The 27,424-nt window shown below is 39.2% G+C and overlaps 1 protein-coding gene across 2 annotated transcripts; it reads right to left on the bottom strand.

The window, feature by feature from the left end:
* Window positions 1-1,694: 1,694 nt before the first annotated feature.
* ASMTL (acetylserotonin O-methyltransferase like) lies at window positions 1,695-27,063 on the bottom strand. Of its 2 annotated transcripts, none has more exons than XM_059466868.1 (13): window positions 26,932-27,063; window positions 25,826-25,957; window positions 24,013-24,060; window positions 23,318-23,382; window positions 22,254-22,315; window positions 20,237-20,345; window positions 15,895-16,315; window positions 12,837-12,999; window positions 10,928-11,112; window positions 9,097-9,226; window positions 7,864-8,007; window positions 7,241-7,363; window positions 1,695-2,016 (listed from the first exon to the last, which is right to left on the bottom strand). In XM_059466868.1, the coding sequence occupies exons 1-13, from the start codon at window positions 27,022-27,024 to the stop codon at window positions 1,802-1,804; spliced, it is 1,890 nt and encodes a 629-aa protein (XP_059322851.1). In that variant the 5' UTR covers window positions 27,025-27,063; the 3' UTR covers window positions 1,695-1,801. The 2 variants fall into 2 exon arrangements, with proteins under 2 accessions (XP_059322851.1, XP_059322849.1); XM_059466866.1 differs by lacking the exon at window positions 1,695-2,016 and adding an exon at window positions 2,023-5,115.
* Between the last annotated feature and the right edge of the window lie 361 nt (window positions 27,064-27,424).

Genomic DNA, 27,424 nt, shown 5'->3' with positions numbered 1-27,424 from the left:
CTGCCACTGCCTAGGGTCACATCACTGGGCTTTTCTGTATGTCACTGAACTGATCCAAGACAATGGACTTAGCTGCAGTTTCCTGTGGGACAATAGAGGAACAATAGGACAGGGTGGTTCCAGCTTCTTGTATGGGCACTCAAAGTTAGATGTTGTGAAAACCTCCCCTGCAGGCTGTCACAGCAAGCACTCATGGCAGGGACTCAGGCCCTACCAAGACAGGCCTGGTTTCCATCACTAACTTTGCTAATTTTACTGTATGCTGAAATTGATATTTTGAACGTAACTATCAAACTTCTGTCTGAAATTATATGAATTCTTTCTAAAATGTGTTGAAATTATTCTAGCTGGAGGGCATTAGTTCACATCACTTGCTTTCACTTTTTGTGGGTGTTCCCAACCAAAGTCAGTAAGGCCAAACCTTTTTTTTAAACAGATGACTGGTGAACCACAAAGCTGCAGTAGCTGAGGTGCCAGTAACCACTGCTTACACATGTATGTACTTTGCAGGATTTCAAAATGAGCATGTCTCTCAAGAGGGCATGTTGTGAGAAAAGGTGACAGGCATTGCCTTTGTCTCTGCTCTAGTACAAGATATGTCACTATACTTTTTTTTTGCACACCAGTAGATCAAAAGTAAACTGTGTGCTCTTCTGAAGCATAATACAGAGAGACTGAAGTGACTCCTGTGCTCACAGAGGGTTAAACACATAGGGTGTTAGAAGACCATATTCTGAACATAATTTATGAAATGCTGTGGTACATTCACTCATTCAGGGAGGCACACACAGTGTGGTAATTTTTCCTTTTTAAAAAGCTCATAACTGAATGTTAATACTCTCTCAGCACAATACTTGTCTCCAAGACTGAGATTTTGTTCACCATAAAATTTTCTATTGATTTAAAAAGAACTTCATATTCTAAGACTCTCGAGTATCATCAGTGTGAAAAAATGAAGGTAAAAGGCACATAATTTGTAATGGGGAACTTGTTCAGTCTGTAGTTGTCATGTTCTGTTCAGCTTGGGAGCTCACCTGCACATGACAGGGGGAAATCCTTTTTTCTCCATCACCATGCTTTTCTTCTGTTTCTTCACCTTTTTTTTTCCTCATCTCATATTCTGCTATCCACTTTTATAAGAACTCACAAATTAAGAAGGTCTAAAAAGGTGTAGGATGATGTTCTTGAAACAAACTTGGTGCCCTCAGATTTAATATCAAATTACAATCACAGAGGAAACTTGTGCTTTTATATAACTGCCTTTTTTTGGAAGCCTCTCTCAAAGCAGAGCAGTCCATCTTGACTCTCTCAGGAAGCTGCTGCTCCAGTTCTTGTTTCCAATCTTACACCACTGCAGTAGCAGTTTCCAGAGTTGATTAGAGTGTGTTTATTTACAGTAGAGGGTGCAATATAAAATGAGACTAAAGTGGATGGTGATGGATCATTAAAATTATACCAACATTAACCTCCTGGAACAGCGGCAAAGCAATGTGCGCTGGTCTAAAAACTCCGCTATTCTAACTGCACCAAGTATGAAGAAAGTGACTTCTCAGCAGTGTGAATACTGCCCTTGGGCTGATGACACCATTTGTGTCCTACACGTGTTGTGCAGCAACAGAATCTCCTGGCATCATTCTGTTGAAGTCTAAACTAAATGTAATAAACTTTTAAAAAGTAGTACCACAAAGATGGCATTTCTTAATACATTTCTTTTTTATGGTATTGATGGGAAGTTGAGAATGTATTTGGATAATTACAAAATATCAAACACAAGTATAAGACATCCAGACTACATTTTTTTCTAAGTCTTAACACAGAGAATGACATCTAACAAATTTCCTGTTATTCTGATTTTGACATTTTTGAATCCATGTTGTTCCAGCAAAGCTTGATATTCAGAGCCACTTCTCTCCTTTCCCTCTGTCTGCACAAGCATGTTCAAAGACTGCAGCAGAGCTGTGCTCCTGTTCTTCTTTTCATCATCCAACACCATTTCAGCCAGCAAAATTGCACAGCCTAATTTAAAAAGAAACACATGCAACAGTTCTAATCCATTATCAGGCAAGAAAATTTCTGCTGCCATACAGAAGGGTGCAAACTACAAGACCTGGGTGAATTCCTTTATCATTTATGGATTTTCTCTCCTATTAAATGACTAATCCACTATTAAAGGAATAATCCACTCTTCTCACAAACCCCAGGAAATTCCCTTTCTCAGTATGGAGTGATCAAACACTCACAAGTCAAGTCACGTCTGTTTTCAGGGGAAAAGGGGATGACTTCTGTAGACTTGGCATGAGGACTATAGGAAACAGTAAGACAGGAATAGAGTTGCATCTCTTTGGGATTTACTGCTGCTTCACACTCATGTTGAAATGATGCCAAGCAGAGAGAAGAGTGGATGGCAAGCATTACAGAAGCAGAGGAGAAGTCAATGTTTCTGTTCAATACATTCTGTACATTATTTCTGTAGAAACTGAATTCTTTGTGGTGGGACTGATCTAAAGATGAAAGCAGAACTTAAATGATCTGATTTACAGAGTCTTCTTCTCCATATTCAGATGTGTGAGGGGAAAGGGAAGCTAAGAGAGGGCTACAGACCAAATCATTGCGATACACACTTGCCTTTGGCCTGACACCAACTGAGATCAAAATAGAAGCTCAGAGTGATTTTATTATGAAGTGCAGCATAACATTCATACCTTTCTGACCTTTAAGACAATCTCCTCAGAGCCATTCCAACTTGTACAGCTCAGACATTCAATAATCATCATAACATTTTAAAACTTAACCCCCCTCATTCTTCATGTCAGGAAAATTTTCCTCAGTTATGTACATTGCTTAGAATCTTTTCAGTGTTAGACTATTAAATTCACTCCTTCTACCAGTCAGCAAAAGATATTCAGAGGAGCTGAAAAACTTAATTTGTGTATTAGTAAGATGAGCTTATAATTCCTCAGGTGACTGGGCTGCATCACATGATTGTAGAGCACCTGAGCCTGAAACAGACCACAGGAGATCTCTAGTCCAGCCTCCCACTTAGAGCAGAGCAGCTCTGCAATCAGCTCAGCTTCTTCAGGACTGGCTTCACACATGGAAGCCTCCAAGGACAGAGACTCCACAACCTCCCTGGATCATCTGCTCCAACACTTAATTATCCTGAGAGCGCAAAGCTGCGGTACATGACCACAGACAGCATGCCCAAGGGACTAATGCTTAGTGCTGTGCATTAATCACAGAGTAAATGAAGGCTGGGTGGTAGCCAAACACATTCTATTCTAATTTTACAGTCAGAGACATAGTACTTAGGGGCACAGTTTTAAAGTCTGTAACAGTTACAGGTGTACCAATGTTAGGATTTGATTGTTTCTGACTCAAACAGCTTAAAGCAGCTTAAGGAACAGCATTATGAACTTCATGAGTAAGTATGAGATAAGACACATCTGATTGCCAGAATGAGTCTCTCTCAACATACAAACCTGTTAAGCTGAAAGCAAGCTTCATGTCATTGTGGAAAAGAAACATTTTAAATTTATTCATTTGAATATTTGGCATTATCTATTTTAATGTCTGCAGAGATAAGATCAGTCAAAATTCCATTCATAGAAACCTTCTGCTAAGAATTAAAAACCCCAATGTGGCAAAGTCTGACATTTCCCTGATTTTGTACACCTGAAATGCTCTGTAGGAAGCCTGTTTCTCCTAATGAGGTCAGCCACTGTGGCACTTTCTCTTTACCCATTGGCCAAGGAGCAAAGTAACTCCTGATTAACATCCGGGCAGATGACTTAACCTTCCTCATTAACCCTCTCTAAGTTGCTGAGGTTGGTAATTCAGTACTGGCACAGCCTCTTGCACACTGGTTTATTGGGACTACTGCTGTACAAGCAACAGGCAAAAACCTCACAAATGATAGAAAGCAAGCTAGTTTGAAAGTGTAACTTTAGTTTCCAGAAAGGCTTCCATTACACTTTGAAAAGAAAAAATAAAAATCAATGAAGTATCAGGAAAGAAATAAACACTAGCAGAGGTGACATTTGTGACAAATTACTTGAAGAGATGGGATACAGTATGCAGTTCTCCAATTAAAGATTGAAGCATGAAGAAACTTTTATTTTTTAAAATTTTCATACAAGGTTTTATATATAAATCCTAAAACTCATCTCAGTTAATGAGACAGAAAGCAAATATGGCTATTCAACCATATTCAGAAAACCCCAGAAGTGGCAGCATGAAATATGAACAGCTCTCAGCTGCACCCTGTGCAGGTACATACTGTGGCTGGAGGCCAGAGGCTGCTGAAGTTCCTCTGTGTCACTACAGCTATTGTAGGAGCATGTTTGAGGTTTGTTCCGTTTTCACTTTTGCTTGTAGAAGAAGTGCTTTAAAAGACTACATATGAGATGTTTTTGAGCAAAGTCCCACACAGCAGTGAAAAAGAGGACTATCATCCCCAAATTCAAGCAGATGGTACAATATTAATTTTTTTATTTTTGATAAAAATTAGTAGTAACCACTGAATACACTGCAGAAGGAGAACTCTCTTTAATTTTATGGCCCAAGAAAACTAAGACATTGATGTAGCTCAGTACTAGTTTGCAGTTTTAACCTGACATGCTATACACAGCTATGCCAAGTCTAAGCTTAATACAGTATACAGAAGAACTGGACATTAAGGTATTTCACATGCAGGTGTTTCAGCCTGCCCCAGACACTTTTTAAAATGCACAGAATTCACTCTGGCAGAAGCTGCACTCCAGCTTGTATCCAGGGGCTGTAACAGCTATGCTTCAGACAAAGGGCCAAAATGATCCTCAGCTGCCAAAACAAGTTGGTTGATAATGGGTATATTGCACAAGGGGAGAAAATTCAGCATTCCAGATTGGTTGTGGGCACACTACAGTGACAGATTCTTCTTGAAGCACAGAACAGCATCTAGTAAGTTTCCTGTGATCTTAATTTGTACGTCTGTGAATCCGTATTTCTCCAGTAGCTGTTTATATTCTGAGCTGCTTCTCTGCTTGCCTTCAGTCATACTGAGGGATTGTAGCACAGCTATTGAAGGGTGCGTCTTCTGTTCATCAAGCACAGTTTCTGCCACTAGCAAGGCACTTCCTGCATTTCCAAAACAACCAAAAGTGGTTCTGTGTCAGCTCAACTTTAAAGTGCTTTTTCAGAGACAATTACAGAGGTTCCCTCAGACTGATTTTAATGGTCTTCAGTGGAAATCAGTGAAAATTTACTTTCAGCTATCTCTTCCTGGAAGCTACCATTTAATTGTTAAAAACAAGGGAGTGTTTAGAGCACTGTCTCCAGAAGTTCAGATCACTTCCTGCCTATGCTCTTAAACTCAGCCTTGCTTTCATTTGAACTGAACTCCTGCAAGCATCTGTCAAACTTTGCATAAGATTAAGACAGTCACCCAAAATTTTCTTTCACAATTTATCATCAGGATTATAGCTAATGGGCTAGATCTTATTTTGCATCCTCTCCTCTGAAACAAATGTCAGACCTACACTTGCATTAAGGAATCAGGCTTTTCTGCTTTTTGTTTTCTTTGATCTTTAATGCTGCCTGAATATGAGTCAGCAGTGTGCCTTGGCAGTCTAAAGGGACAGCCATGTTCTGGGGTGCATCCAAGCACAGGATCACTAAATTCTGTGATTTAGTCAGATGATCACTAAACAGGTGATTGTCTCACTCTACTCTGTGCTGGTACAGCCTTGCCCTGAGTACTGTGGGCAGTTTTGGGCACCACAATATAAAACATATATATATATGTGTGTATATATATACATATATATATATATATACACACACACATATTAGGCTATTAGAGACCATCCAAATGAGGGCTGCAAAGATGGTGAAGGGTCTCCAGGGCAAGCCTTATAAGGAGCAGCTGAGGTCACTTGCTTTGTTCAGCCTGGAGTAGATTGATGGTCCTCAACATCCTCACAAGGGGTAATGGAGGACAAGTACTGATCTTTTCACTCTTGTGATCAGTGACATGACTCAAGGAAACAGCATGAAACTGGGTCAGGGGAGGTTTAGTTTGGGTATCAGGAAAAGGGTTTTCATCCAGAGGATGGCTGGGCACTGGAACAGGCTCCCCAGGAAGTGATCACAGCACCAAGACTGCCTGAGTTCAAGGGGTGTTTGGGCAATGTTCTCAGGCACACGGTGTGACCCCTGGGGCATCCTGCATATGGCTAGAGGTTGGACTTGAGGATCCTGATGGGCCCCTTTCAACCCAGCATATTCTTTGATTCTGTGTGTAATTTTGGGTGCCTCAGTGTATGCGACCACGATGGTGAAGGGCCGTGAGATCAAGATTCATGAGGTGCAGCTGAGGTCCCCTGATCTGTTCAGACTGGAGAACAGAGGGCTGAAGTGTGACTTCATCACCATGGACAACTTCCTCAAAGGGAGCAATAGAGGGGAAGGTACTGATCTCCCCTCTCTGGTGAACCAGTGACAGCACACAAGGAAATGCAATGAAGCATCAGGAAAAGTTCAGACTGGACATTTGGAAAAGATTTTCCACCCAGAGGGTGGCAGGCACTTAAACAGGCTCCCTAGGGAATTGGTCACAGCACCAAACCTGCTGGAGTTCAAGGACCATCTGGATGATGTTCTTAGTCATATGAACTAGTTTTAGTTAAGCCTTCAAGAAGCAAGGAGTTCAATTTGATAATCCTTATGGGTCACTTCCAACTTGAGATACTCTAATGATTCTATGATTCAAATGCAGTAGAAAGTCAAAAAGGCTGCATATTTCTCAGGGTATGTGTGCATAAAGTAGTACTGAACTTCAGCCAGTTTACCATATTCTGGACACTACTGAGATAGCAAAACAACAGCAAAACAAACTGCTGCTGCTTGATTTACCCAAAGGAACTTCAGTTAGGCTAATTTTATGTATAGAAATAAGCACATGCTTAATTAATTGATGATACAGGGCTTAGGAAGAAAGTCTGGGCATGACAGAGACAGGGGATATGATACAGTTGCATGTGAAGCCTGCAACTATAGTAAAAGCTTATTATATATAGTTTTATTTGCAGGTTTGTTTCCTTCTTTTTATTAGTAGGTATCATAATGCAAGCCTACACATTCAGGCAAAAGCTACTATGACTGAACAAAAAATATCCTAAGTTCATACTAGAAAAGCATTACTCAGTGCTCATTAAAGGTACATTAACATGCACCTTGAAGTTCACAAGATAATAAAACATACCTGGTTTGCAAACAGCTGATATCTTGCTTAACAGCACGTGTATCTTTTCATCAGGCCAGTCATGAAGAACACGTGAAAGGATGTAAAGATCTGCTTCTGGAAGATTATCCTTGAAGAAGTCACCTGTTGGAAAACAGTACATTCCTACAGAAACCACAGAGTACATACTGCAAAAACAAGGCACTTCAGCAGAGTACAAAAGTAACAAGAATGAACAGGTACAGTATGCCCTGATTTGCAGATAAGGAAAGTGTAGTTAAAGAGCAGATCATAGGCGAGAATTCTCTAACAAAACACTGGAGAGTAAACATAAAGCAAGGAAGGAGACAAAGTTCTTTGTAATCACCATTTTGAACTTGTCTAGAAATTAAATACCTCAGACAAGCACATGTAGCTTTTGCTTCCAGTGGTATTAAAAAACTTACTAATTCATACCTACTTAGCCACATTCTCCAAGCATTTTTTTATCCCCACAGTCTTGAAAAATACTATGTCCCCATTTAGCCTGGGTGAACCTATACTGCCTTGTACTAAGATATGTTTGGGGTTGCAGCAGCAGCAAAAGAGCCTGTTTGTGCTCAAGGACAAGAGAAACCAGAAAAATGATCATGTGCTACATTTACCTGACACAAATGTTACTGGAGCAGTGTGCTGTCCTGAAGGCTGAAAGTAAGAGGTGTTTGCAATGACTTCTGGAAGGTCGAATACTGTGACCTTGAGATTTGGGTATACTTGTACTAATTCATAAGCCAGAGCTCCAGTGCAACCTGTTAAGAGTTTAAAGAAGTTAATTCAGTTATTTTCTCCCAGAATTTGCAGACATTTTTAAAGACAAGGCTGTATATAACATTGTGAAACAGAGGCATCCAATCAGAACCAGAGACAGACAGCTCAACAACGAACAAGACTTCCTGGTTGATAGAGCAAGGTTTTAAAGGTTGTGGAATGCAGGCATGACTCCTTACTGACACAGAATTGCAAATGTGACCTTTGATATCAGTACCTCAGGGTTTTTCTGGGGAGTATCAAAATGTAAATGAAAAGGCAAATACTTCTATTTGCTGAAGAAGAACACCTGTAACTGTTTAACATTTACAAAGCACTGATATATGAAATTTGACACTCTCCAGCATAGTAAAGATTGTGAAGTTCTGGAGTCTCTACACAAGCGGCAACAGCTGTACCAATACTGGGTTAATTCCTCTGAGATACTGTCCACCTCCTCAGGCACTTAATAAATTATTCTTCCTTCAATGGATCTTTCCCTATATAATAACACTTCCTCTGTGCAGCTCCAAGCACAGGGTTTCCTATAAAAAAAAGGGAATGCTAAAAAGCAGAGTTTCTTCAGGTATATCACTGGTCTTCAACATATTGATGGACATATTAGATATTAATAACTACAACAATACACAAAACAAATCCATTAGAAAAGAATCAAACTTTTGTTTTAGCAGTGCAGTGTTTCAAGTCTGACACCCCAGTAGTGGTGGTTCACTACTTGCATTACTTTTGGAGATCCTGGATGTGCCTAAGGAGAGCAACAACACTGCTGAAAATGGCACTCTCACCTCAATGCTGTATCACCTGAGCCACTATCTTACTTTCAGCCTTGAGCCATGTAACTGATTGAAACAAACATTTACTTGTCTTAAGCTATTCTAATATCATTTAGGTAACTCTGCTTTCAATTACCTGCACTGCTCTTTTATCCTGACATTGCAGTATCAGAAAAACAACAGTAGATAATATTACTACTGCTCTAGTGAAGAAATACATGTCTTTTAAGTAATAAAATGCAGAACTGAAATCAAACTTTTCCCTTTATTGTATACAAGTTCAATTACAAGCAATACCTCCTAAATCACAAGCAGATTTAAACTGTGAAAGATCAAATGCTGTAGCCACATCTCTTGCTGTCAGGTGAGCAATGCTGTGCATGGCAGCCATAAAACGTTGCTTTACTTCCTGGCTGTGATAATAGTCCTAAAAAGGGGGAAAAGCAGCATAATTAAGGTTTATTTTCAGGGTTAATTAAAACTATGTACAACCAAGGCAGTAGGTGAACATTAGAATTCCCAAAATGAAAAGGTCCATTAAAAATGCCACTGACTATTTGCTCATCCAAATCCTTTGCTGTAGTGATAAGCAGATTTTTGCATCCTCTCGAGAATTCTGATCACACAGACACCTTGAAAGGACAGATTTAGGAGAATGAAAGAAAAAGTGCTCCTTCTTGATACCCTCACAAATTGCTTTCATTTCACTCAAACATGTATTCTCCCATGATGGAAAAATAACTAGATAATTGGGCCATACCATAAATCAGAAATGCTAAAGATCATTCTGGTTTTTTTTTTTTTTTTATTAGGGAACAAACAAGCATTCAGTAGCAGAATCTCATGCCTTTACCTTTTCAAGGACACAAACACACAAATCCCTTTACCTTTCACCTTTATGCAGATTTCACCAGTTATTCCTGGCTTTGCAACTACCATGAAGTGGCAGCATCTCCAGGCTGTGGTGTGCATAGTGCCACAGGCAGCCCATAGATTCTGCTCAGGCACACCATCCTATACACATATGGAGCCCAGGTCCAAACTGAACACAAGCATCACCCAAGCAAAGTTGATAACCCAGATTTAACAAAGGATAAGCTCCAGTGGTTAATTAAACCACTTAATTTGTATATAAATTTAGAAATCTACTCCAACAGCTATCTTAAAGCAAAGTATCTTAATTCCCTTTAAAGATCCTTTGAATGATTTCCAATGGAATTTTTGTCCTCCAGTTATTTAAGTAATAACATGAAGCTGGCAGAGCTTTTAAGTCTCCAGAAGTCCTTATTTTGTTCCATTGACAATGCATGAGGGATGCAGACATCTCCTTCAGGAGACTGCCTTCATCACCATCTTGAAGTTTAATACAAATCAAGGACCTCAGGATGTAGTCTGAAGTACAATTTAAGCCAGCAGTGCTGTCCAAGACATTCTCCTGCTCACACTACCAGCTCTCTGCTTACACAGACACAAATATTTATGCCTCTCAACCTCTTCACCAGATGAGTAAATGACAAGTTAGGCTAGTAATACCCCTAAGTGATTCTCCAGCCTGATCACATCCACTTGGGCTAGCATTGGGAAAGGATTACCACAGATTGAAACAGAAAGCAGAAGGATTACAATTTTATCAGTAATAGATATCAGCTTGAAGCTTATACAAAACTAAAAAACTTCATAAAGGAGATTAGATCCCTTCTCCACTGCATCAACATGAACCAGCTTTGACTACACAGCACAGCCTAAACTGGATGCACATCACTATCAACTGACTGGTATCCAATATGGAAGGAGTACATGTGTGGTAAGGTACTATCTGGTATTATAAAAGGGACACAAATGTCAATTCATCAGGCCCAGAGGTTGTTCCAAGTGTCAGTGGGATGGGCAACACTTCATCTGGAGAATTTTTGTCAGCACTCAAATCTCCCAATATATTCTGTGATTGCTCCACTACTTCACAGCCTAAAGTTGAAGGTAACAGAAGCCTGGGACTGGTGAATTGCATTGTTTCTCTACCATTTCTGAGACTGACAATTTTTCTTCAGACATCTCTATCTCCATTTGTCCCTAGAGCAGTTCTGGGCTCCTCACAGCTAGTTTTGATAGTAGTAAGAGTTTATATTACCTTAAATAGATCATCTGCTTTCTTTCCAAAGGCTCGATGATTCTGCCTGCTCCCTTCTTTGACAGCAAACTCCAAGTTTGTGAAGAGAGGCCAAAGGTGGTCATTAGAATGGATAATGTAGCCATGAAGTGAGTATTTACCATCTGAGGTCAGGTAGGTATTTGCTGAGTCTGTATTACTGTAACCTTATGGGAAGAACACAGTTGTAACCAGCTTTGTTTCAGTACTTTGCAACTCTTGTTTAAAATCTGAAGGCATGTTTCCCTGCGTAAATAACTAGTAATCCTGATTTTATGATCTATTACTAAAAATTTTGCACAAAAATTAATTCTGAAAATCTTGTTATTTTTAAAGGAGCAAGTACTTTATTTCAAAAAAGAATTTAGATGCTGGAAAATGTAGATACACACTGATTTATTTTTTATTTTAAACCAGAGTACCTCAGTTAGATACCTAATATTCAAGGGACAGTATTAGATGTTGCTCATTATTGACTATTTTTGTTTAGATTATGACTGCTTCTTTCCTGAATTTAAGCTTTCTCCATTTTGTCTTTGGGTCTTTTTCATTTGTCTTGTCCTCTAACAGAGTTAAAAAGACTCCTTTATTTTCTTTTCTTTACACCTAATTATTTCAAGTCTTACTATGTAAATGATACACATGCAAACTTAGAACCACATAGTGTTGATTGAAAAAGTTAATGCTAATACTGACTCCCTCATTTACATACACATTCATGGACTGTTCCAGTAAGTTGTTGTCCACAAAGAGGGACAGATTGCAGAATTCTCCCCATTAAAAGCCTGATCCTCTGCTGAAGACTGATGGCACTGCTGCAGCAGGAAATGGAATTTGACAATCAGTTTAGATAGAAACACAGAATCACTTCAATGGAAAAGCCTTCTAAGGTTATCAAGTACAACCTTTAACCCAGCACTGTTAAGTTCACCACTTAACCAGGTTCCCAAGTACATCTACATACCTTTTGAATACCTCCAGGGATGGTGAGGCAGCCACTTCCCTGGGCAGCCTGTTCCAATGCTTGGCCATCCTTTCAGGGAAGAAATTTTTCCTAATATTCAATCTAAATCTCCCCTGGCATACCTTGAGGCTGTTTCCTCTTATTCTGCTGTTAGGTACTTGTAAAAAGAGACCATCTCCCACCTGGCTACATCCTCACACATAGTTGTGGAGAACAATAAGGTCTCTTCTGACCCTCCTTTGCTTTATGTTTAACATTCCCTAAGCTTCCTCAGGCACTCCTCACCAGACTTACACTGCAGACCCTTCATCAGCTCCATTACCCTTCTCTGGACACACTGCAGCACCTCAGTGTCTTTCTTGTCATCAGGGGCTCAAAACTGAGCACAGGATTCAAGCTGTGGCCTCACCAGTGCTGAGCACAGGGGCGCAGTCACTGCCCTGCCCCTGCTGGCCACACCACTGCTGATAGAGGCCAGGATGCTCACTGGGCACCTGGGCACTGCTGGCTCATGTTCAGCTGCTCTTCAACACCACCAGGTCCTTTTCCACTGGGCAGCTTTCCAGCCACCTTACCCCCAGCCTGTAGTGCTGCATGGGGTTGCTGTGACTCAAGTACAGATCTGAGCTATTACACTGTTCCCTGGGACTGTCCATGCAATCTTTTCTTAGAAATCTGGTCAGCATTATGTACAGAGAGCAAAAACAATCTAAGGTTTCCATACGGGAGACTTGAATGTGTTAATTACATAAAGCCTTCCACCACATGAAACAGTTCCAGCTACTAATAATGAAGCAAAGGAATCCATTCCCTCTGCCCCAAATCCAAGTTACCCACAATATTCAAGTCAGAACCTGTGACCTTAAAAGCATCTCTTCCAGTCCTGTCTTTTAGTATATACAGTTGCACAGAGGGTAAATTAATCACCTTGTGGTGTTTTCTCCAGTAATCCAAGAGAAGCACATGCATCAAGGAGTCTTTCAGTTCCACATACAGAGGCTCCAACATCTTTTGCAATGTCCACAGCCTTCGTTGGACCTTTATGTTTCAGATGATCAAATATCTTCAGCTTAGAGGCTACAAACAGAGCCTATGTGTAGGTAAAAAATTGTTATCATGCTGTGTTTAAAAGACTGAAATCAGAAAACAGAAGAATTATATTGTTTGCCTACAATTATTCTACACAACTACTGTTAAACTACTGCAACACAATTTCACAAACCTCCTAAAAATTGCTCCCTTCCTTCTCAGAGGGTTTCAGTATCTTGGCTAAGTAACAGAACTTTTAACAATGATGTTTGGGAGAGAAGGGAACTCACGGTATTCTGGAATGCAGCCTAAAAATTGTGTATGAAGACCCACTTTATTTATATATTCAGCACTTCCCCATCTGTATGGCTGTTTGACGTAATGGAACATTCTTAAGCATATGAACCAATACCAAAATTTGATAATAAAAATTGTTATTAAAAAATGAAAAATTAAATTTGATACCAAAGCATAAGGAACTCAAAAGTCTCCACCAAGATAGTGTAACAGCTTCAGTTGCTACAATACAAGTCTTTATTTTATCAAAATTAAGGAAAAAACTCTAAAAGATTAAGAACAAAAAGAGTAAGACTTCATAGGACGACTGTACTACAAGCACACCTTACCAGGATGTGTACACATGGGGACAAAAGAACAGCTAGTGCTTCATGGTGAAGAAAAAGTCATGGGTAATGGCTGCCTTAAATTGAAAACCTTAGCTGAACTTTTTTCAAGATATGCTAACCAAACCAGAGAGTAAAATTAATTAAAAATAGTAATATATAGCTCTCCATTCAAAATTAATTTGCAATTCTACAGGTTCTGTATTCTGAAGCAGGTAAAACACCTAAAATCAAGGAACTTGCGGAGAGCACAATAGTGGAGGCAAATGCAGCAATCACAGAATCCACTTCTTTACAATTGCAAGCAACTATAATGAAATTTAAATCTAAAGGTAATTAAGGAAAGAAGGGCCTTGACATTCTGTTTAATAAAAATTAAAGGGAGAAAAAGATTAACTTTGAGAGGTAGGTCTGCTACTGCATGTATTTATATTCTATAACCTTCACATCTTTTTATTCTATTTTATAACAACCTTAATAAGAACATATTGCTGGGATTTATTATAATTCAGGCTTTCACAATACTGAGCCAATTACACCTAGTTTACAACCAGATGGCTTCTGAGACCTGCCCAGTCTTTGGACTCATACCAACTGGAAACCATTAGAACAGGAAAAAGAAGGTGAGAAGATAAGGCAGAAAACTTGGCTGACCAACCCATTCAGTAATTCTCAGTCAAAAAAAAATAAAAAAGGAATTAAAGAAGAAAAAACGTAAAAGATATGAGTACAGATCAGACCATGTAAATTTTGGAACGTCAAAGTTTTTTAACGTGCAGGTATTTAACCCTGATCTCCTCCTGTTCTAAACAGAGTGGTTCACAGGGAAATAGACAGCAATGCCTTCACCTGTGGGAGACTTTACTCACTTTATAAAGTTCTTGAAGCGACACCCAAGAATCAAAATGAAAAAAACTTGAGAGTTTTGGTGGAAATAAATGCTTTTGTATACTTATACCTATTCTGCAAATGGAAACATGATGAGTTTTGTCAGATTGCAATGCATCACTACTGGTAATTAATTTTACAAAGATCCATTTAGTGGGAAAAAAATCCCACAAGTTCAACATGTGATTCAGTACTTCACACTATGACTTTACACAGGAGTAGTGAGAAAGTAAAGTTCTTTCTTTTATTTCCAGCTTCCACTGTCTTTCACTGCACGAAACTATTCAGCATCACATCACTGTGAACAGTATAAGTAATATACAGCCACACTCTGATGATTATCCATATTTGTTTTTACTTAAATGGAAGAAATGCTAAGCATCATCTCACCCATTCAAATATGTCACTCCCCATAGGTACACAAGAAGTTCACAAATGCAGCACCCTCAAAGCCACTTTATTCCAAACCTCTCAGGACAGTTTTGTGTGCCTACAAGCAGCACACCCACAGAACCACATGATCACACTACAGTCTTCCTCCAGAGCTGAGCACAACTCTCCACTGTTTCAGCAAAACTATTGTTCACTGTCTGGTGTGCCCCCCCTCCATTCATCTCCAAGTTGCTGGATCTTTAGCTCCAAGTTTGCATTTCACTGCCACTTGAGCACTTTTTTCCCACATCTTCCTAAAACACAAATAACTTGGAGACCAGTGACCTATTAGAAGGATCACTCTTCATTTCTTCTTCCTCTTCTTCACTATTGTCTTTGCCACACTGGAACTATGTAGAAAATCTGGAAGTAATTAAAATGTCCAGCTATGCATTTCTCATCAGGCCTGGCTGAAACACAGAGCATGTGACCTTGTTTGTGAGCTGCTATGAGTATGCCTCCATCAGATACAGCATGGATATTATCAGTTAAACACATCCAGAACATGAAACACGTTATTAAAATTAATATTCTGAAGAGGCAGTAAAAAATTAAGATCTTCCACAGAATTCTAATGCAAAGCCTTAAAAGTTACAAAGGAAATATAATATATACAATTCTTGTCACAGTGTTAAGTCAGGTGAGTTAATCACATTAATTTTTTTTTTAAGAGTATATAATTCCAGCTTGGTTGTGCTCTTCTGATCAGTAAAAAAAGAAAAATCTGCAAATTCTTTTCCCTCTCAACTCAAGGGATAAAATTATCCAATAGGTAACTGAAATTTCATAGAACACATAAAAGCAAATACAAAGGGACAAACCCAGCAATGTTTGCACTGCACCAGAAATTTCTGCTATTTAAGATTCTCCAGAATATCAGTGGTCCTTTTTTACTAATTATTAATACATTTCTTCTCCAGCTGAAATATTTCACAATACCTGCTGCATACTGAAGTCCAGTGAAACAAATGCATCAGACAACCATGTAATGAGTAGGTTTTTTTCCCCCTTACCTTTGAAGCTCTAAAACCATCCATCAGCTCTAGAATTTTGGATGGAAGTTTTGGTGCACTCTGTGACACTCCATTCTGATTTTCCAAAGGTACTGTAAAACCAGTTCTGACAGCAGAAGTGTTTTCAGAAGTGTAAGCAGCTCCTGAGGAATGCATCCCACTGTGGTCCAACTTACTAGCAACTTTGTGCTCTGTGAAATTTGAAGATTCTCCATCACTGAGGTTCTCAAAAGTGTCCACAGAAGGGATAGAGTCATACTTTTTATGTTGTATGTTATGTTTAGAGGGTGGATAGTACAATTCTGCCAGCTTTTTGCAGAAGTGATTCAGAGGAAATCCCACCACATTCAAGAAGTCTCCATGGACATACTCAACTAACATTCCACCAAGGGCCTGGATACCATATCCACCAGCCTTGTCCCTGAGGAAGATAAGGCAAAACCAACAAAGATCTAATCAAGGTTAAGAGCAGAGATATCACAGAATACTAATAATACACCAGGACTACAGAGGCTAGAAGTTTAGTGTACCTAAGTTACAGGCAGACTGGATCTACCAGGTAGGCTCAACACTTCAACTTGTAAATAACAAGATAAATATAAGGATCAGAATTTCTATTAAGGGTGAGGAGCCAAACGTCTTGATGCTTCAGACAGAGCAAGTGAAACAGTCACCTAAGCAGCAGGTGACTGCAGTCAGTGTGTTGCCATAGGTTACCAAGTCGTGGGCACCAAAAAGGTAACAACCAAAAAGTGTCACCAAGAACAGCACTGCCACTGGGTCACCAGATGCATAATGACCCTCACCCAATTCCACAAGAGGCTGGAAAGCCTTTAGGTCCCAAAGGAGCTGAATAAAGATGACCTTTTAGAACTCAAATTATTACAGAAAGCATCTTGCAGATCTCAGTCATAGGAATACCTAAAATGAGGATTGGGAAGACAAGACTTCCTTGGAAAAGAGCAACCTACTCAAATAAGATCCACTACTCTATTTAGCCCTATCCATCCATCTCTTGTGCAACCATCTGAGACAGAACAGAGTTGTGGTTCACAACACTCTGCTCTCAGATGTCATGGTAATACTGGTAATTTGGCACGAGAATGTACATGCACAGAAACTAACCCTGGAAATCTAATTTGTCTTTAGGTGTAATTATGCAAATTCCACAGATTGGAATGGAAATATGTACAAGTCAGATAAGCTGCAGGAGACCCAACAATTTTACTGTTCTAATACAAGGAACAAGGCAGTTAAAACTATGTTTCCTACATAATAGCAGAATCTGAAAACCTACATCAGCAAGCTTAGAAACCAAAGGTCAGTCAGTCTCAGATCTATTAACTTAAGGTAGTATGGAATTACACAAACTGCTTTAGAAAGAAGGTCATTACACAAAAAAAATTATCAGTAATTTTTTCATCTTACATTTGATCAGAAACATCTCTATTTTTAGTACTTATGTCTGGATTCCCTTTCTAAATAGCATGCTAAAACAATTAGAGGAATCAGTATACCAGCAAGTAGGATTTTCTGAATTGCTATAAATTGTGGAATAGGGATTTTCCTTTAATCTTGCATTGTCAGCACTACCTTATAACTTTGTCATTGTTTAAATTATTTTTTCTTTTATAACGTTCTTATGATTTACATCAACTTCATTAGGACTATTATAATGACTAAAATGCCTTCTCATTTTTCAATGAAGTTATAGTTATTTTGGTATATGCCTACAGGTAGGCAAAAAACATTATAACCATCAAAAGCAGCAGTATCATACCCCCAGCAAGAAGATTAACAGAAATGGCTACACATTTATTTTTCTACAACACTATGTTCTGGAATGGATCCTGAAAAGTACTTTTATATTCTACATTTTATTCCTTCACAGTAAAATGTGAAGCAGTAGAGTTGAAGGCTCAGTCATCACCTCCTTACAAGATGGAGTAGAGTCCTTTAGTTTCACTGCCATTAGAGGAGAGCTACTAAAACCACATCAGTTTTCAGGCTAGCAGTTGTAAGCAGAGACAGATAAAGTTGTTCATAAGGGAAAGATTACAAAACAAAAAGCTGGGTCAAAGTCTACTCATTATACAAGCCCAAAACAGTGAGGATTACTGGGGTACAGCCTTCTTTCTACAGATACACAGAAAAAAAGGAAAGAGACTGCCTGCAAGGAGAAAATCCTTGCTTAGAAAGAGGAACAGGAATAAAATAAAAAGCAAAACATCTTTCTGAAGCCAAAATTTGAGGGGTTTTATAGCCTCATCACAGACTACCTTGAGACAGCAATTTCTCCTCCTTCCTTACCCATACTTTACATCAGCTATGTATTTCTAGTATTACTCTGTCACCAGTGATTGACTTAAATATTATATGCCAATTTTCTTCTTCAGTCCCATCAAGAAGCATCACTGTCATCTTCCTGTCACCTCTCAAGAGATGGACTAGATTATTTCAGACTCCTGTAACTGGAAGTGGATGAAGGAAGGTGCAATAAAGTATTGCACATCTGGGTATGGACCCTACTGCATATGGTACACTTTTTCTTGATAGAAAAATAACTCAATTTAATCCTTAAAGAGAACTAGTAATTTTTGTTTTATTTTTTCATGCGATTATTAAGTCTTGTATTATTTCAGAAAATTATTTTGCCATGTAAATTAAAAAAAAAAAAAGGAATGGTCACTTTTTGTTTAGAAAAACCTATAGAATAGTTTTTTTATGTGTTTAGAAAAACCCACAGAATCATGTAACCTGTATGAGTGGACATGGAGAAGGGAACAAAAATAACCAAAAAAACAGTGCTGTGAGATACTTCTCCTTACTGAATTTTGCAAAATTTATAGGACACTGTGCTTAGTAGTTCCTTTGCAAAGTTGGAACAATTGCTTCCTATTATATAAACATAATAGGAACATATATAAACAGGATTATAGAAACAAAGATCAATTTGCTTCAGCCTCATAGAATAATAAAATACATTCTCTGAACCTGTGGTCCTTGAGAAACCCTTGATGACACACTCCTTTTCCAGGAGAATGAACAGAACAACCCAGCACTGCTCATGAGCCGTTTTGGTGCAGCAAAGTACTGCTAAAGATATTTGCTTCCAGAGGAAATACTCTGAATATTCCAAAATAATTTTCAATTTCACAGTCTTCCTAAAACTCCATGGTCATTTCTCCTTCAAACTGCAACTTTATGGCTCACTAAATCTAAAGATCATACTAACTAGCATAGCAAACATCACCTTCCAAAAACTTATGTAGGAATTTATTACAAGCTACAGTCTGCCAAAACACTCCCTCCATATTATCAAATTAAAAAATCAGTCTATTCAATAAGCTGTCAACCTTACATGTTCACCAAGTACACCTCATTTACACATAAGCATTGAAGTATATCCAAAGTCCACAGTGCTTTCTTTTCCCCAGTAAAGCGTGGCTTTATTGTTTTATAGCACAAATGAGTTTAACAACCACCACAATTTCTTACATGGTCAAAATTGAAGCTACAGGGACAAAAGTTCACATCAGATCACCTGATATGCAGTCCATAGTGCTAACTATGCCTTCAGGCAGGTCCAGCTAACACAAAGGGAAAACAAATTCCTTTCCCTTATTGTCTCCAAATAAGTACTTTTTTTTTTAAAGCAATCTAGTGAACTTCATCTTCGGAGCAGTAATTAGGCATTCTATTCTCATCCTATTTTTTCCATGGAATAACTGTTGTCTGGTATATTGCCTTTGTAAATGTTGCCTATATAGATCAGTAACTATACTACCAGTGTAGCAGAAACGCATAAACTGAAGGACAATTTTGACACAGTAACACACACAAACTGGGTGTTCACTTTTCACAAGGGTTAGTAAAAACTAAGCTGGTGTTCCTTGCATTAGAGCAGTGGTTTTGATAAACTAAATACACCAAGTTCTAGCTTTCTCCCAATACAGTTCCATGATGCCCCGATTATCCAACACTACCTCTTTTCACCTGTTTGTAATGAACTATGCATTGTCTTGGGCATTGAAGATCCCTGAATGGTTCTGCTAACAGAAAGATAATTGTACATTGCACAAGTGCTTGCTTAATCCTGAGTATTTAAAGTCTTCACTTTTCAAAATCATTAGGGTTCTAAAAAGGTAGCTCACTTTCACTGGAGAAATGACAGCTTTACACAAGAACAAAATAATAGTGCCCTTGCATCACCCATACTATCATTTCTCATATACACAGAACAAAATTTCACAGAACACAGAATGATGTTTTACACTGGCTTAACAATGTACCCTAAGGACTATTCTCAAGTGTTGTGTGGTGGCATCAGGGTCTTACTTACATTGGCTCTCCACTGTGAATGTACTCCCATAAGAGCTCTTCAGACAGCTCAGAAAATTTTACTTTAGTCTCTTCATAGAAATCAGTGACTTCCATCTCTAACTGATTGTCTACAGAAAGAAACGGGAATTGTAGTTTAGAGAGCATAAAATCTAGGTTGTATTTCTTAATAATTTTACAATTTTGCTTGAGAAAAATTAAATATATTGCACAGATGTATGTCTTCAGGGACAGCGGATTCAACTTTCTCAAAACAGTGACTTTGCATTTTCAGCCTCTGCAGTCCTGTCTCAGAGATAACAGACTGCTCTTCCTGTGTGGAATATACTCTTAAATTACCAATGCTTACACAAAGATATTTATGGATGCTGGCACACACATCCAGCACTGAGTACAAAGAAGGTTACAGCCACCATTTCAACTTTATGAGTGTTGTCAAAGAACTCTGAACAACATATCAGAGTTCAACATGTAGCTGCCATTAAAGTGGGTACACGCAGCTGCACGTGTACTTCAGACTTGGGTATCCAGCAGTCCCATCAGGAATCATCACCGTCACCTTCCTACCATCTCTGAAGAGATGACAATATTATTTCAGACTTCTGTAGCTGGAAGTGGATGAGGGAAGGTGAAATAAAGTACTGCAGACCTAGGTATGGACCCTGCTGCATGTGGCCCTGCTGTCACTGCAGACAGAGGCTTTTCCAAAACATGTTCAAAAGGTAACGGCCTTGCACAGATGAGTGTGCACATTGCAGATTATTAGCTCTCTCTACTCTTTTCTATAAACACCAAGCATCTCCTGCTACCACAGTTCTGGTAGCAGTAGAAATGCTTGAGGAGGAGTAAAAAATATCTACAGTACAGACCAAAGGAAGAGTGCCAACCAATCTTTAACAGTGATAGTGTGAAGCTCAAACAAAGTAAGAAAATTGGTGCATATGAAGACAGATTACCACATTTTTCAGTATTGATAACAAATTCTAATAAAAAAAATTCATCTTTAGCAAGTTAAAAAGCACATTGTAATTATAAACTGTAAATACAGTTTATAGTAATTCCACAAAACTGTTCTATTGATTGCATCTCTTGGGGTATATAAAGGTATATTGCTATTCATCTGACTGTGATGCAGTTCAAATTTGTACACTTCAAATGAGATGTGCTGTTACAGTATCACTACCACAGCTGGGTGCATTTAACCTTCTTCCTAGAGTAAAAAGTTAAAGGTGTTATTTACATTGCTGGGTTGCTCACAGGAACATGCCCTTTGCTGTGGGCAAAAGAAATAAAACATGTTTTATTTCTTTTGCAGCAGCTCTCCCTCTACTGTACTAGCATATTAGCAGTACTGCAATACTAACTTTAATTCCGTTTTACAAGAGTTAAGAGCAACCATTCCAGAAAAAGTCAAAAACTGTTGATTTGTGTACAGAAAGCCTATGTCCAGTGAAATGTCTGCAAAAGCTCTACTAAAAGACTACTGGCACAATTAACAGACAATGCCCTTCAAACACTCCTCAAATTCTATTTATGGTAGTTTCCATAAAAATGACTCACTTTCTCTATACATTATGTGATAAGGAACATTGGAGTATTGCTCCCTACAGCTTCTTAACAGTATGAGGTACTAAGCCTCAACTGGTCTAAGCACAACACAGAATGAAGTTGAAATGGATCACATGCAGCTTAGTCTCACGGTTTACAGTACCTTACTTGAATTTAATTTAGAATATTCCACCACTTACACTGGCCTTTCAATTAGTCTCACAGCTTTGAGAGACAGTACTTCTGAACTCCATTGTCTTGTCACTTTCCCTTCTGTGTGAAAACTGAATACAGGAAGAAGGCTGGCTTTTGTGGGGAGTCTTTAATTTTTATTTCGATAAGGTAGTTTTTGAGTACAAAACCAATTCAGACTGTATATGAAACACTTTCATCCCATTTCTTTACTTGTACAAGCTATCATGAGAGTAGTTTTTAATACAAATACTGAATTGTAATAAAATGACACATACCTTTACTGTGGCAGTGTATAATAGCCACTCCTGTGAAAACACTGTGCTCTTTCCCATTTAATCTGTTGGGCAAAAAATGTCCATTAAGCAACAGTCTTATGAAATATTCTACATGATTATATTGCTACAGCCTGAGAAGCAGACCATTTCATTAATGTATCACTCAATGGATCTGACATGCATCCTAAAGAAACAAATTTTATTTCAATATTCCTGAAAAGATAATGGCAAAACACAAAAAAAAAAAAAAAAGAAAAAATCACATAAACTACCAAAAGCTGCAGTCATTTCAAGTCTCTGAAATACCACTTGTATAAGAGTAGTCCATGGTATCAGCTCATTCACTGTACATCAGAAATGTGACTATTTCAAATGCATTAGAAAAGGCCAGTTGGCATAAATTCTACTGTTAGGGCTATCTTCACTGAAAGGTGGCAATAAATAGCTGGGTGAAGTAACCCAGACTAAACATGTAATAGGGAACTAGAGCATATGTTCTCATTTCATCCAGACTGGTCCCCAGAGATCCCATGGCAAGCCAGAGTGCAGAGGAAGAGCCCAGATTCCCTTACCCCGGGCTCTCACTTGTAGTGGCTCCAGAGTGCCACACTGTGGCCAACTAGTTGTGAGGACTTTATTACCTGCTGTGTAAGCAACACATGTATAATAGCAAGGGAATGTGACTCTTTGAAGAGACTATTTAAGGAATAATCTTGTAAAGACTAAGCAGGATATTTCTGGATGAGATCAGAAGCATCTCACATGCTCTGTCCCCCAGGAGATTCCACACCAAATTGTAAGATGAAACTGTGTGAAAATTTTCACTTGACACCTTGGATATATGCAAAGATGCATCATCTTGTCTCCCTTTTTTCCTGGAGTTCTAAAAAGCTAAATATTTAAGTGCTTTTCATATCCCTAATTAAGAGATTGACCTACTAAACTTACAACAAACAAAACCCCAAAAAATTTGCATGTATCCCTTCTGTGGAACCCTTTTGAGAATCTAAGTGATGGAGAGAAACTGCATCTTCAAATTTCATATCTTACTTAAAACTACAGACCTGGATAGCATCCTGTAGGCATCTTGCTTATCAACTGGTTTCTCCAGGATCTGCTCATCCACAGACTAAAACAGAAAAACAGAGTGAGTATGCTGCTTTTTCTCACTTCTCAAAAACTGAGATCAGAAATGATGTTCATATCATGATTTCAGCCAGGGCTTCAAACGTGAGTCTATTGAGTAGAGCAAGAAGCACAAATACTTTGGTACAACAGGTAATTTAGAGTCAAGCACATGAGTGCCATACTCCACCCTCCAATGGCTGCACCTTTCAAACAAAAGGATAATTCAACTTTTTATGTCCTTAACAGTTCACTGTCTCTGTGAAGATGTCACATACAAAGTGACCTCCTCCTACAAGACACAGCACAGGACTGTTCACATGATCTGGATTTCCTGACAGACAAGCCACCTGAGAACAGAATTTCCATTATATATAAGGAGATCCAAGGCAATATTTATGGCAGTATTAGTGTCCCCAAAACCAACAGCAAGGCTTCTAGCTCTCAAGAGTTCAAAAATTACCTTGTTGGGGAAAAAAAGCCCTAAAAGCCACATCAACACATCCCAAAAAGAGGTATCATAATGCATATAACTTCACAGTGAAGGCAGCTTTCAAACTTAAACCTAAAGATACAAGTATTTTCTACACTTGTCATAAATGAAAATAATGCAAAATCACTAAAGACTTCTTACCACAATAGTGTCTGCTCCTATGACAACATCAGGTGTTCTCATATGCTTCTGCAAAAGCATAAGAAGGCATTTGTCAGAAGATGGAAAGAGAACAAAATTTTTTAAGATATAAGGTGAGAAAATAGCAGTTTACTGGTTTAGAAGCAAGGCTGTACACTGACCTGTAAGCAAGACACTATTTCTCCTTTTGCACTTTTTGCAAAATAGTACACATTTGTATCACCATAAAAGTGAGGCTTGAGCACACCATTCTCAAGCCACAAATTTGTCCAAATACGTTACTGATGAATAAAAGCATCCAGGAAATAAAGCGCATTCTCAAAAGTCATTCTGGTCTTCAAGGTGGCAAACAATTCCTTTAAAGAAGTGCCTAGTACTTGGAGACCAGAGAATACAGCCCTCGAGGATCATTTCTCCAAGCAAAATTTTACTGAAAAATAAATCCCCATTTTTTAGCTACACTTTGTGTTTTTCCCTTAAAAGGGAACACAATCTATTTTTTTTTACATATGAGAGGCAGCAATATATAAAAATTCCTTGTAAAACTTTCTTGATTTTAAACAGTACCTGTCCTTATAGCTAAGTTTTGATTTACCTGCATATTACAAGGCATACTGCTGTTACTTATCACAGCATGACATGAAGCCTGTCTGTGTGACCATTACAATAAAACATTTATAGGGAGGCAATTCTTCTAGACAAAGACTTGATGCGCTCTAAACTGTTTAATGATATCTAGAATTAGTTCTACTAATTCCTGTATGAAGAAACATTTTGAAATCCACTGAACCAGCATTATCACCAGCACAGTGTTTTGCAATGAAAGCCCAAAGTAAGTAATTTATTGAGGTTGGGTTTAAAATCCATTCTCCTATGCTGTACCACTGTCTGGAAGGTAGTTGACAGAAAACTGGGTAACAATTTACACTGGAGATCATGCAATATTTGCTTTGAAGAATGGTGACATCTGACAACACTGTTAATTTAAAGTGTTCAACATTCCTTTTCTGCTGCTAGAATAGGATCAGCAAACACCCCTCTCTTTCAGAGCTATATTATTAAGAAAATACTATGGTCCATTTTGTGAGATTTAATCTGCTCAACTTTTAAACAGGTTCTGGTAGCAAGCCTTATGTAGCAAGCCTCTGGTGAGCCTTATGTGTTCAAACAATGATCACAGCCAAGGGCATAAGTCAAACACCACTGCAAGTGTAAGTTGCATCACTGGTTTTGATAAAATTTACAATACAAAATGGATGCCTTACCTAACAGAATCTGAAATAGTATCAATTTCTGCCTTCTTAAAATTAGATAGACAAATTCTGTTTTAAAACATTTTGGCCAAAGAAAGAGTAATTTTTTTTCTGCTTTCATCCAGTACCACTATACTCAACTCCTGAGCTATTCTTGTCATTCCTTCAGTGAAAGCTACTGCAAAGCACTGGAATCCCATCAGTGTTTTTCTGTGGAGTCTGTTTCCACAGCCAACAAATACATCAAATACGTGGAATGAGGTCAGCCACATACCTGACTGTTCAAAAAAATATGGAATATGTATCCCATACAAGAGTAGGTATGGTGCTGACAAAAGATGCAGGCCACTTCATTTTGTGGAAAGCCTGAACTGCAGGCATTAGACTTCTGATTAGGCAATTTCAAGACACCATCTTTCACAAATGACAGGAAAACATACATTAGCCTTCAGTGGAGAAAAAGGACTCAGAGATCACTTAAGCAGGGCAAGTAAATTAAGTCCCAGTAACATGCACCACCTAAAGACAAAAAGCTCATTGCATAATAGTTACTAACTTACTAAATGCATTCTGTTTGCTACTTCAAGAGCTTTCTGTTTTGCTGTTTCCACAGCATACTCGTAAGGGGCTGTAAAAGATGACTTTTCTAGTGTCTCCTTAAACCAGGATGGAACCACCTCAAACCGCAGGCCCTGTAACACAGGAAAGTGATGCAGTCAATCTGACCTCATTATTAAACACTACTCCCAAGGCATCTTAAGCAAATAGCAAATTTGACATCTGCTTTTTACATGTTAATACACCTCCCCCCCAAACACACATAAAAAAACTCCCCAGTGCTTCTATCAGTGTCTAGTGCATACATATCTTTTACAAGCAATCTAAAACAAAACAAGCAGAAAGCTTAAACTGGTGTGTATATTTGATTTTGCCCATATTTATTAGAACCTAATCACATTTGTAATTTCATTATTCTTTTCATATAAAAACTAACAGTATAAACTTAGATACTTCATAAACAAAGGATTATATTACTTGATTTTTTAAACTGAATCCACAAATAGCACTTCACTCATGCAACAGTAGTGCACATTCTTATAGGAGCTTTACTGCACTTTATGTGTCCTTACACACATGATAAACAAAAATCAAAACCAGACAGTTTCTGATTGGTTTAATCAAACAATACCCAGCTGTTCTTCTAACTTTTTGCTCTAGGTTACACCTGTACATTTACTGCACTCAGCAGGCATGCTGTGTTTCTAATAGCTTGGTGCATGACTGAACCTCGGTGCTTCTCCACACATCCGTATTTTGAAGTTATTTCTTCCACTTTAGTTCAATTTATCGGGAGAATTAAGAATGGTAATACTAAGCAAGCTAAGTTCGATAGGTGATACCCAAGTGCTATTCAAAAGCCTCCCGCAGCCCACCTAGCGAGGCTCACACGTTGCTCCGCAGGGGCTGAACAGTCTCAATGACAGGTTATGGCCTCCTTTGCTCTAACCAGTGCATTTCAGAAAGGACACATCTCCTTTACTGCCCCGCTCCCCTCCCACTGCTCTCACGGGAGGCGTCGGGCCCCGCAGGCCCGGCCGGCGCTGGCAGCAGCCGCCGCCCGCAGCCCCCGGCCCGTGCGAGGCCAGCGGCCGCGGGCCGCACTCACCACGTTGGTGAGGATCTCCTGGCGGCGCGGCGAGGCGCTGGCCAGCACCACACGCTTGCTGACCAGCTTCCCCAGCACCGGGTTCAACACCATGGCGGCGGCGCACAGCGACTCTCAGCCTTCGCTCCGCGCTGCTCGGGGGCGGGGAGGAGGCGGCGGCGGCTTTATGTGGCGGCGGGGCCGCGGGGCGGAGCCGGGTCAGGCCGGGGCGGAGAACCTCGGGGCCGGATCCCTGCGGCACGGGGCGGCCGCGTGTGGGGAGAGTGGCTCCGAGGCCAACCTGCCGTAAGGGAAGGGTTGCAGGTGTCCCGGTCATCCCCTGCCCACCAGCTGACAGCAGCCTTGAAACGCAGAGTCGGTCAGATTGGAAAGGACCTCTGAGATCGAGTCCAATAGACCATGACACTAGTCCAGTTTTTCCTTAAATACCTCAAAGAATAGTGACTCCACCTCCTCCTTGGGCATTCCATTCCAGTGTCCAATCACCCCATCT

This window comes from Ammospiza nelsoni, chromosome 2, assembly GCF_027579445.1.
Source record: "Ammospiza nelsoni isolate bAmmNel1 chromosome 2, bAmmNel1.pri, whole genome shotgun sequence".
NCBI lineage: Eukaryota > Metazoa > Chordata > Aves > Passeriformes > Passerellidae > Ammospiza > Ammospiza nelsoni.
This window is presented reverse-complemented; position numbering and strand designations above follow the sequence as displayed.

Coding starts and splice junctions, on each gene's coding strand:
- ASMTL (XM_059466866.1), bottom strand. CDS start 27,024: ATGGTGTTGAACCCGGTGCTGGGGAAGCTGGTCAGCAAGCGTGTGGTG. Junction 22,316..23,317: donor GCCTACAGGATGCTATCCAG/GTCTGTAGTTTT, acceptor TTTGCCCAACAG/ATTAAATGGGAAAGAGCACA. Junction 20,346..22,253: donor TATACACTGCCACAGTAAAG/GTATGTGTCATT, acceptor TTCTTTCTGTAG/ACAATCAGTTAGAGATGGAA.